Raw genomic sequence first — 11949 nt, 5'->3', positions numbered from 1 at the left:
CCTGTCGAGTAGGCCTAGCGTATATTGTCATGAATGTGCTACGTCGGACACTTACTTTAGCGTCCTTCGCGTAACATTGCCTCGCCGGCGACACGACACTTCGTGAAAACGCAGTACCGTTAAGAGTTCCGCATCCTTTTTGAGGAAAGGCTTTTGGGAAACAAGTCGTGGGAAACCTACACGAAGGAAGTATCATGAGTGGCGTGATTGTGCTATGTGCTGGAATGTGTAGCACAAATAATATTTAGGCTTCATTATAAAGCGCTTTCTTTTTTTGTTCGTAAATTTAACTCCTCGAGAAACGTCTGATTCGGGGTTGTCAGGTTTGGCTACTTTGCGCCAAATTGGCAACTTTTTCAGGCTGCTGGCGGGAAAACATATTGCTTGGCTATGTGGCTATTTTAGCTACTTTTGATATAGCTTTGCTATTATAAAGCATGGATAGAAATGTGTGTATCATCATAATATGCAACAACTTAAATATTTGAACAACCGGTCTTTCAACCACGGCACTTCAAACCTTATCAAGCATGTTCATCGCCATTGTGAATCCGGCGCGGGTGCTTTCATTTCATCCAAATGATCCAAAAGTTTGTATGTTGGCAGCTTTAGCTGGTACGGGAGTTGCGGGATCTACAAGTTGAAGCTATCAGTGTGTGAAACCAGTCGTCGATTTCTGGACGAAGATACAAAGCGACAAGGAACCCTATGCGCATCTTCCAGAGAGAGCAATGAAGCAGCTTCAGATGATATCAAATGCACAGGGCCATCGAGTATTATCATTGACAACCTTCACGAAGTGTGGCCTTAGGGAAAAAGTGGTGATCTGCTGGTCTCGGAGTTACAGATAAAGTTGGAACTGCGGTTGAGGAACTACAACAGTTCCAGCTCTGCTATCCCTCGTAAATGACTGCCAAAATTACCGCAAACATATTACACCTGAACTGCAGCTACGATTCGAATTGTTTGATAGTGTTCAAGTGTGTCTTGCTTCTTTTTTTACTTTTCGTTTCCTCGATATGAGCCAAATTATCAATATGTGGTGACGACTTAGCCAGCTCGATTTGAGCCAAATTATCAAAATTATCAATATCTGGTGGCGACTTAGCCGCTGGCTTTCGAGTATGCGGTAACAAAACACGGCGACCTTGGCGTCTTTCCAGCTCCCGAAATTGAATTTCTTGCAGGCATTACACTAGAGAAAAGGTTTTTGAATACATGGTTGAGACCCGGGGACTGTTCCTTGGGACCTCATTTTGCAGACACCATTGTGAATGACAAAACGGGTTCCATGGAGAAGTTATGTTTGCGTGTCTTCCCTTTTTTCAAACGGCGGTCGACTGCTCATGCTGTGAAAGACGTTGAGGCGAGTGGCGCTGATGTCGTCGGGGGTCGTCCACAGGACCGGAACCAGCCAGGCCTCAGGGACAAATAGAGGTCAGGAGCCGGAGCTGATAACAAGAACGTTTATTTACATGACTGTTTGGTAGCGTGTTTTTGGAGCTTCTCGACCCTCGCGTTATAAAGCCTTTGTCTTCTCCAGATTCCCTGTTGGATCGAGGAACCCATTCAGTCTAGGACAGTCCAATCAACAAGTTGTCTTAATCTCCGCCCCCAAAGAAGAAAGAGGGAAGCGAGGCGCCCGGCTCGACGGGCAGCGCTCGGGAGGTGAACAGAAGACACAATTAAAGCCCCTGAAACTTCGTAAAGTAGCGACACTCTCCTCCTCCGCTCTCGTTCCTCCTCGTTCTCATCTCCTTCGCACTCTCTATTCGAACGTGGCGCCACCTACCTTGCTCCTGCATAGCGGACGCCCTTTCGCGGAGATAGTGCTTGCTTGCCAGGCAGCGCGCTGTAAGCATTCGCACCAGCCGTCTAGCTCTTAGTATATTTTTTTAAATAAATTTTGTTTAGGAGATGTTAGCGCTTTTATATAGCACCGGATATCCCCTTTTGGCAAATAGGATTCGGGAAAATCACAGCAACGAAAAAAAAAAGTATTTAAGAGCACCAAGGGAGAGTTCATGTATCTTTAGTAGGGTACGCATTTGGGCTGATTAGTTCATGATAACGAGTGAAAAACAGATGCTAAGAAGACGGATCAAGAAAGACACGAGACCACGGCGCTGACTAACAACAAAATGTGTTTGATTCCTTCAGTCAGCATAAATATCCTTCACCATTATCGCACTGAAACTACAGAAAATTGAAGACAGCCTGCGCAGAGGCAGTAAGGCCATCAATGGAGCATGAATTCTATCTCCTTCGGAAGGAGGGAAATTTCCCTCCTTCCGAACCAGCGTGCACGATCAACTACTAGTCCTGGACATAAGGCGCTTAGGCGAAACTCACAGGGTGCCTTATGCATTCGCCTAAGACTACTGAAGGCGAAAGCCATCTTCTTCTTCAGTTGACGTAATGATCCTACCCCGCACCCCTCCGAAAGCTTTCTGCACCTCACCTGGTTTTGAATTGCCTCCGTGATCGGCCCAACGATCACGGAGGCAATGCAAAGCGACGACGTCATCGTGTGACATCACGTTATGGGACGCCATGATGACGTTGCCATGACGTCACCAGTTTTGGCGATATGTGACGTCCTCGCGGGATGGTATTTTGGATCACTCGTGTTGACGCCGCCGACGCGGAACGCCGACGGTCAGTTTTAAACAGACACCTGAAGCTTTCACATTAATAATGCGCCAGAAGGCGTACATCAATTATAGTTCATATATTTGGACGGCCTTGGTTGCTTCGTTAAGTGATTAAACGCACCAACCGTATTGCGTTAGTGCGCCTTGTAGATGTATCTGACATACGAACTATATCGCTGAATGAACGAGCAAGCGAATGTAAAAACTAGTGTGTCAACGTAAACGTTTCCTTCGCGAAACCTCCACTCGCGAATATAAAGCTTCATACGTCAACCTGCGCGCGAAATGGCATGTATACGGTCCTCGTCCGTTTCCTGTTTTTGTGTCATTCGTCTCAGTTCATCTATGCAGCGCATCGTTTAACATCACAATGCCATAACAATTAACCCCAGTGGAAGCACTACTAAACGTACGTAAGGTTCCGAAACAATGAACGCACCTAGCGACTCGGTTGGGCACGCACGCTTTGCATAGCTACCTTCGCATCGCAAGTCCACCGGCTGATCGTTAAACGTAAAAGGGCCAGAGAAAGCTATTTGCTCTGAATTAAACGCGCACGCACCAAAAACAAACGGAGAATATAAATCCTAATGTGAGTTTTCGCACTGCATCTTTGTTTATTCAAAAGAGCTGCGCCCACTCTCTGAAGTTTCGCACTTACATTGATGATCGTCAGTCCGCATGCATGATGCTAGCTGCGCACACCAATACCGCGAACTCGAACCAGTCGGCGCATCACGTCAAGCTGAAAACGTAACCACGTATTGTTGACAAAGAAACAAAAACAACGTAAGGACCACGCAGAAGCAGTAATAAAGCGTGCGTGCGGGATGGCGGCGTACTGCAGTGCTATGCCTCTGCTCTACTACGGCGTTAGAGCGGACATCGAACTTCGCAAACCTCGACGCATACTTACAGTATCAGAGACTCGCGGCTTACCTCGCATAGTCGAATAGAAAATGTCGGCCTGAAGCTCTCCCTTCCGATTATGTGCAACGAAGTCTTTCGTCGCATTTCGTTGCGCTTACCGCACGGTATCCTGAGGAGCTTCTTGCCTTCGCTAGATTGTTCTGACATCAGAAGGCGCAGCAGCCGCCCATGACTGCCAACAGCGACGTCCATCTTGTGTGAGAAATATTTCGCAGCACAACGCGCACGGTATGACAAATGCGCATCCATACAACACATGCACTATGCACCAGCGAGTCCACGCTTCACGAGCAAAGATGTCAGTCCCCAGACAACGCAATGGCGTCCTTTGGATTCACCTAGGATGCGCTGCTTAGGATGTGTGGGAAGTTCTAAGGATGTCCCAAATAATTCCCACAAACCTCCTGGAAGCCTCCAAAATGAGACAAAAAACGGGATCCATAGGACTTCCTCCCCATAGGACATCTCGGGATTATATTGGGATTAGATTTGGATGTTGCACATTCCATTATCAGTACATGCAGCATTTAAAGGGCACATGCTAGTTAATAGAAAGAACTGCTTTTTTGAAAGCCTTACATTTCTTTGAATGTTTTTAAAACCCCTGCACGTACCCTTCCAGCAATGCAATTCACTCCTGCTTTTTCATGTGACTGCAGGCCTATAATATGTTCAGTGGTTCTGTTGCTTTCTTCTTTGCTTATTTTCCAAATCTTGAAAACACTGCAAACACTGCTGCAAGGGCAGAACCCCACACATCTGCCTACAGAGCACCTTGCATGTAGAAGTTCCCAATGCAAAATAGAAGAACAATGGATCTTGTCCTATGTGTTTCAATTTCAAGCCTGAATTAAAGAACAGCTTGAAGACGCTTTCAAGCACCGCTAACGAAGCCAATGATAAAAGCTCTGAATTCCATGATCCTGTAACAATTCTAGAACAGAGGTGAGTACAGAAAAAGCAGTAGGACAAGTGCAGAACATCTCATACTTTTCTGAAGATGGCTAAAGTTAGGCGTGTTCAGACAGAAAAATGAATTTTTAAAATACTCGTACTATTTCTGGATCTGTTGTAAATGTATTACACTAGTTTAATGTCACACTATAACTTAGACAATATATAGTTCATGCAAATAAAAGTTTGAATTCTTTATTTTACTGCACATTTGCCATGCATAAAGGGCACGCATATATACATAATTAGGAAACATTCTCCTCATTGGAACTGTTAATACAAAGCTTAAAGTAATCATTTTCTTTCTCTGTTGTTCCCTTAGCCTAACTGAAATTTTGATTTTCTGAAACAGAATTTCTTTACTAGCACACACAACTTGCTTAATTCTCATCTGCTAGTGCAGAATTCAGGGTTGTATTTGCTTGCTCGGATGCTTTTGCGATTACTGCAGGGTACTTTTTGAACAATGTACTACGTAGTGGACATGATTTTAGCATTACACTATTGGTGCAGTTAATTACTCTTTGCTCTTAAATCTACAGGCAGTGTGCAAGTAAGAAAATGAAGTTTTAGGAAACAAAAAGTTCAGTTCCAGCACAGGAAACAATTCACCAGAAAAATGATTGCACTGAATATGGCATACATAAACAAGAAACAACAAAGAAGGAATGAAACAGTGGTGAAAAAAAAACAAGACAAATTTTATTAGACGTAATGCAGAGAATTTGCAACAAAACTGACCTTCAGGATTACCTTATTAGTTGAAAAAAAAAAGAAATAAACTATTTTTGTTGCGCGGCAAGCCGCTCAGCAGCATGACGGAACCAGGTCATCGCGGCCTTCTCCACATCCTTCAGGGTCGCATTCGGGTTTCGGATGTCATTAGTCAACACGCCTGCATGCATAGAAGCAAAATTATCGTTCCTATAAGTTTTGCACACCACACAAAACTTGGGCCGGTATGGCACTCTTCTAGAAATTAAGGCAGTTTCGCATGTGTGGTACCAAGCCTGAAGGAAGTGCGGAGCTGGGCAGCCTTCTTTGTTTCTCTTCGGTTTTCTCTTTCTTTCCGCCTCTCTTTTTTTTCCTTCTTTTCCGTCTTGCTGTCTTTTCTTCTCTTTTTATTTTTATTTATTCCTTCCTCTCTATCTATTTCTTTCTCTTTCTAATTTTCCTTCTACCTCTTCCTGTTCTTTCTCTCTGTCTATTTCTCGCTTGCTTCCTCTTTTTTTCTATTTTTTACAAGGTTCTGCCTGCGTAAGGCCAAGCAACGACAGCATACGACAGCCCGGGCCCCTAATGTGCTCCACACTTAATATCATCATCAAGGCGCTCGAAGAACAAGAAGCAGACCTCCTTGGTGCAATCACGGGCTCATTACGCTACAGATGGCTATGCTATATGTGGTTTTGCCTGCATTATGCCAAGCGATGACAGCATACGGCAGCCCGGGCCCCAAAAGTACTACACACTTAAAAACTGAAAGTAAATACCAGGACTAATTGCAGCAAAATATAGACAACCTAGCTATATTGAGTATACTGCTTGACAGAAGATTTCACAAAAAAACAAGTTATATCAAGCTTGCTACACCTGACTCACCGCACATCAGCTTGCAGAGGTGCAGTTCACAGAATTTTCTTTCCCTTTGTGCCAAACCAACTGAAGCCCACTGCAGCATTCCAGCTGAGGAGGGACTGCAGTACACGTGTTGTTTTCAGTTTCGTCGAATCTCCCCCTTGTACAGCCATGTGCTTTTTCTGTTAAAAGGAAACAAGAAGATATACAGCTAGAAAGACACATTGGGATCCAGTTTACTTTGAATGTTTTGCAACCTAGATGATCTTGACGTAATAAAGAAATACAAGCTGGCTTCTAGCTTTACTTAAATTCTTTAGAACTGTCATACGCAGCTAGCTATGTAAAAATTCAACAGTACGTCATTAATCAGACTGTCATAAGTAATATTCACATGAATTTATAAATGCCTAGTCACTCCAGCATGCTGTAGTTACAAGACAGGCAACATTATACTGAGCTTAGGCCATGAAGCAGAGAAATTACCATTTGATCATGAGCTTTGCTGTCTGTCTCGAGCTTCTCTCCATACGCAAGAACATCCGCCACATTCGAGAAAGGCAGGTCTGGGAGGTCATGAGGGTGCGGAGCTGCACTGTCGGCATTACTTAGCAGCTAGTTGAAATATTGCGAATGGGCTTGCTGTGTGTGCTTCATGCTATTTAACACATGTAGTATCCTTTCCATGAAGGCTGAAAAAGTAGTGATGGCATCAGTGTTATGAGAGTTTTCAGTTCAGCAATATGTCTAAGATGAAAAACTACCGCAATAATTCGAACATAGCTAAGCTTAAGGTAACTAAAGGTATGTAATGTTCAAAGTGCTTTGCTTTTCCAGGTAGCTATAGGTTAACCTATATATTCAAAATATAGCTTTAAAACTTTTCAGTGAATTATATGGCAACACATGAAAAAAAAACGGTCATGAACATAGCGGAGAGTTACTTGTAGGAGCGCTAACAGCAAAGCATGAGTCTTCTTTGCAATAAGAATTGTTGGGGTTTTACGTTCCAAACCAGGACATGAGTATAGAGCCAAAAATTTTGACCACCTGGAGTTCTTTAACATACATTGAAATCTACGTACAGCCTTCTTTGCAGTTTTTGCGACACTGGCTTGGTGATAACAGTGTAAGTGAGGATCTACGATTTGATTGACGCTGCAGCAGCACCACGAGCACAAATGTTTTTATAAGTCACCGCTTGCACATTAGCAACCATCGTTGCTCAAATGATGAAGCATGCTCCTAAAGAAGAACGAAGGGATAAACTGCGCCACTGACTTATGGTTAGAATGACAGAAAGCTGAGCTAGTGTGTAGGTACTCATATTAAAGAGACAGGGCGTGCGAACACTGACACAAGAGAGAAGCCAAGATGTCAAGGCGTTTGTGGTGTCTTGGGTTCCCTCTTGTGTTCATGTTTGCATGCCCTGTCTCTTCAACATGACTCATGGTAGTGTGTCACTGTGTCACAACGACAATGGGAAGTATGTTATGCCAGCAGCAACATACAATTTTGTTTTCATTTGTGCTATGTGGCTGCGGCATAGGGGAGGGTAATGAATGCTCACACTAATACTATTATCATGAAACCAGAGCAAGGTGAGGCACAATATGCAGAAGCTATGCAGCTTGTGTTTCTATTTATGCTGATACATAGCATATATGAAGGAAATAGGACACTGCCCACATACACGAGCTCAAGAGATGGAGGTGGAGCAATACAGCAGGCTGTTACATTGCTTGAACACAAATCGTATTACTGGTGAGTCATTGTAAGATGGGTTCTGCCACAATTTTTTCCAGCATGAAGCCAGCAACCCAACTAAAAAACTAAGCTGATTTAGTGCTAAGAATATCACCTTCCGTTTCCAACACGTTACAATAAAGAAGAATACTTGTGGAATTAATTTCACTCTCTCTTGGCATGCATTACCACATGTGTATAGTACGTCTACAGTACAAAGGAAACATTTGCCTCAAGTAAATATGAAGCAAGAAAACACATAAACAAGACGAGAATTTTTCCCTGAGTATTGATAGAACCCAAGGACACTGAACAGTTTGGACTGTAACCATTAAAGGAGGTGAATGACGTACCGAGCACTTGTGGGTCTGTTTGTGACCTTGTAGCCCCGGTCAGATATGCGGGTCCTGGACTGTACGATGTATCTGAACATAATTGACACCACAAGTTAACATCTAGAGTTACACAGACAGGCAGACGGAGATTAAATAGATACAGAGACAGACAGGCAGGCTCAAAACACCTGAAGTGGGCAAAGAATTCTCAATTTAATGAGTAAATGTAAATAAACTACAGCAACATGCATTAAGACATCAGAATGACATACCAAGCATGCTCGGTTCCATGTGTGGCCATACAGCCACAGCAAGTGTTGAGGATACTGGTATGTGCGATGAGCCTGAACATAAAACAGACCGCAGGCATTTGGCTATAGCACAATGACTGTACAACAAAACAAGGTAAAAACTGGAAACATTGCATAACAGCAACATAATGATGTATACCGCATAAATGACATACCATGAGATTGCAGTTCCGTAAAAGAGTTGGCAGCTTCCAACATGTGCAAAGCACCTAAAACATAGAAAACATAGTTTGCACTCCACCTTGCCGCACAATGCAAAAGCAAAAACCTAACCACAGCAAGATAAAAATTGCTATGTGAAACCAGAATGACATACCAAGCATGCGTGGTTCCGTGTGTGGCCTTGCAGCCGCAGCAAGAGTTGAGGGTACTGGTATGTGCGATGAGCCTGAACATAAAACAGACCACAGGCATTTGGCTATAGCACAATGACTGTACAACAAAACAAGGTAAAAACTGGAAACATTGCATAACAGCAACATAATGATGTATACCGCATAAATGACATACCATGAGATTGCAGTTCCGTAAAAGAGTTGGCAGCTTCCAACATGTGCAAAGCACCTAAAACATAGAAACCATAGTTTGCACTCCACCTTGCCGCACAATGCAAAAGCAAAAACCTAACCGCAGCAAGATAAAAATTGCTATGTGAAACCAGAATGACATACCAAGCATGCGTGGTTCCGTGTGTGGCCTTGCAGCCGCAGCAAGAGTTGAGGGTACTGGTATGTGCGATGAGCCTGAACATAAAACAGACCACAGGCATTGGGCACATGGTAATGCACATGTTTACCATGTGCATTGGGCACATGGTAAACATGTCTGAGAGCAGATTGAAGCCCTTCACGCAAACCAAAATGACAATAATGTCCAGAATCCAGCAGTAGTGTGACATTTGGCACTCTTGGTGTGGACAAAAGCACCCTGGCGCTACTTGGTAGCTCACACATGCAAGAATACGAGCGAAGAACCTTTAACAGATTTGTGACGGCATCGTGAGGCACACTTGACTCTAAGCTCCACTGTCACAGGTCTTCTCTCAACGATGCGATATCCAGTTCTTTGAATATATACTTGAGTTAGAATCCGTTGCAGTGTCCTGCTGTGTAAGGCATCTGTGGCACCCGTCGGGCACGTTATCGGGTTCCACGGGAACGCTGTGCATGTTGTCACCAGTATGGTACTTCTAGTCGCAAGATTCCAGCATGCCGCCATAAATGCCGGCACTGGCAACTTGGCCGAGCGAACGGTTCAAAGGTGGTTCGGACACTTCTGGCTGCAGGCTGCCATAAATGCCGGCACTCTCAACTTGGCCGAGCGAACGGTTCAGAGGTGGTTCGGGAACTTCTGGCTGATTGGAGGTAAAAGTGACACGTGAATGATTCTTCTCCACGTTAAAAGATTCGCCAGCGGCTACCAAAAGATTGCGCGCACATCGGCCTGCACGGCGTGACTGATCAGCAGTCGATCTCGACATGGAAGCCATGTTTAGGCGACTATAAGCGTGGTAAACCACTTGGTGAACCACGTGGTAACCGGTAAACTCACTTGTGTCGTGCTGTTTAAGCGGGCGACGTCAAAAGTATAGCATCGCACTGCACATTACAAAAGGCAGATGAACACAACAAACGGGGAAGAATGATAAATGCAACGATAACTTACTCTCGTATTCGCTTTCCATGGCGCGCGCTTCCCGCCAAGCGTATGCAAGCTCTAAAGATAAAACAAGGCCAACACACGTATATCTTCACGCTTGACAGATAAAAAAACAGTAGGAAAACAACACTTACCTTCGAATACAACCAGCTCCGCGAACCCAAATTTCAGAGTGCGCGCGAATTGCAACTGTTGTAACCGCACGCAGAGAACACGTTTCAAATGCGGAACTATAGAAACAGACTGAAGCCACAGCCGCATTGTCGTAATGTTGGTAATGTTGTCGTACATATAATGAGCATAAAGTAAAAGAAAAAAGTTAAGAAAATACAGCGCACTTCAAATACGAATTACAACGCCGTTGTTTTCACAATTTTTCGCCTGCCCATTTAAGAGCAGTACACATGTAAAACGATACATTCAAAGAACTGAAACCGAAACTGCTCGCCGCTTCTCGAACGGAGCACACAGGAAGGTTAGTTTTACATGGGACGGTTTCAAACCCCATTAATGTTTAACTATATTGGACTTTTTCGTGTGCCATCCGGGCTAAGTACGTTGAAACAGTCTAGTGAGCAAGGTTGATCGCATGTATATATGTGGTTCCGAATAAACGAGCAACGCGCAGCACATCAGCACATCACGTAGTATACTATGTCGTTGCTCAAGTTGGACGTCCTTTAATTAATTAAGCCCTGTACGAAAGAATAATTAGTATGCAAAACTTCAGCAAACAAGAGCCGTTATGTGTTCTCGTCTGTTTAATTAATCCATGTTAATTATTTCTGAAGGGTACGTTGTGCAAATTCCATATTGGTGCGATTTTAAACATTCGCTGGAAATGTACATTATTAATTCATGAAGACAACATGCATACATGTGTGCTAATATGAGTAAGTAGATTAAAAACGCGTGTGTTGATGTGAGGCATGGAAGCATCCACCCATTCATGTCCTCTTCTGGGATGTTTAATGGACATCCGTTCGCTGAAATCTACGGGACACCCATATGACTTCCTTTATTGGATGTGGGACTTCGGTACTTGTTTGGGGCATCCTTAGGACTTTTCGTGTTGTCTGGGTCGAGAGCGACCGTAAACAAACGAACACTGCGCGCGGTCCCACGTGACGGTAGTTGGCCAATACCGACGCAGCATCAGCGTCGCAGAGGGCGGAGGAGGCAGAAAAGAGATAAGGGACCTTAAACAGAGAGGAGGCGCGCTCATAAACACGTATGTCGCTACTTTCACCATACACACAGTGAAGGGGTCGCCGCGGCGGCGCAAATTCTTGAAAAGTGGCTGTGCCGTCAGGTGCAGAGGGACTTTAGTGCAGTCTTTTTTTCCTCGATAGCGGCGCGGGCACTGCTGACAGCCAGCTCCTGGCCCGGTCACCAAGCAATAAAGGCACCACGGAGTGAGGGAAGCGTTCCTGATGAGGGATCTCAGGCGCTCGGCTAATTGTCTGGTGCATCTCGCTGAACGTTGGACAAAGCAGTGCACAAGTTACTGGCTCTTCCGAGCAGCCTTGACTGCAAACCGCTCACTTCCAGGCCATCTGGAAAGCAGCTTTGAAGGGTTCAGGACACGACTGCCGTGTTGTCGACGCATTGTGGTGAACTCTAAATGCGCCGCAGTGCAGCCGTGGCGCTGCCAGCGTGAGGAAGAACGACATTCCCTTTCCTCCCTCTGCGCCGTAAGAAAGGCACGAAGGAGGCGCGGAGAGGGAGAGAAGAAAAACCAGTTCGCCGAGAAATAAAGTTAGTTGGTACCGAGACTCTCAA

At 44.5% G+C, this 11949-nt stretch overlaps 1 protein-coding gene and 1 long non-coding RNA gene across 2 annotated transcripts; both read right to left on the bottom strand.

The window, feature by feature from the left end:
* Positions 1-5313: 5313 nt before the first annotated feature.
* On the bottom strand, positions 5314-6692 carry LOC119404373 (uncharacterized). Its single transcript, XR_005186259.2, has 3 exons — positions 6603-6692; positions 6141-6298; positions 5314-5433 (listed from the first exon to the last, which is right to left on the bottom strand). It is a non-coding gene; the product is annotated as an uncharacterized LOC119404373 (long non-coding RNA).
* A 39-nt stretch (positions 6693-6731) lies between these two features.
* LOC119405826 (uncharacterized) lies at positions 6732-10220 on the bottom strand. The gene is made up of 7 exons (XM_037672655.1): positions 10174-10220; positions 9180-9251; positions 9019-9072; positions 8825-8896; positions 8664-8717; positions 8216-8287; positions 6732-6808 (listed from the first exon to the last, which is right to left on the bottom strand). The coding sequence occupies exons 1-7, from the start codon at positions 10190-10192 to the stop codon at positions 6732-6734; spliced, it is 420 nt and encodes a 139-aa protein (XP_037528583.1). The 5' UTR covers positions 10193-10220.
* Between the last annotated feature and the right edge of the window lie 1729 nt (positions 10221-11949).

The sequence above is a fragment of the Rhipicephalus sanguineus genome, chromosome 9 (genome assembly GCF_013339695.2).
Source record: "Rhipicephalus sanguineus isolate Rsan-2018 chromosome 9, BIME_Rsan_1.4, whole genome shotgun sequence".
Classification (NCBI taxonomy): domain Eukaryota; kingdom Metazoa; phylum Arthropoda; class Arachnida; order Ixodida; family Ixodidae; genus Rhipicephalus; species Rhipicephalus sanguineus.
Note: the sequence above shows the minus strand (reverse complement) of the source record. Positions and strands in the feature narration are given on the sequence as shown.

Bases quoted from the DNA above. Each gene is read 5' to 3' on its own strand.
- LOC119405826 (XM_037672655.1), bottom strand. The intron at 8,897-9,018 runs GTATGTCATTTA...TTTTATGTTCAG, and splicing joins TACGGAACTGCAATCTCATG to GCTCATCGCACATACCAGTA. The intron at 8,718-8,824 runs GTATGTCATTCT...TCTATGTTTTAG, and splicing joins CACGGAACCACGCATGCTTG to GTGCTTTGCACATGTTGGAA.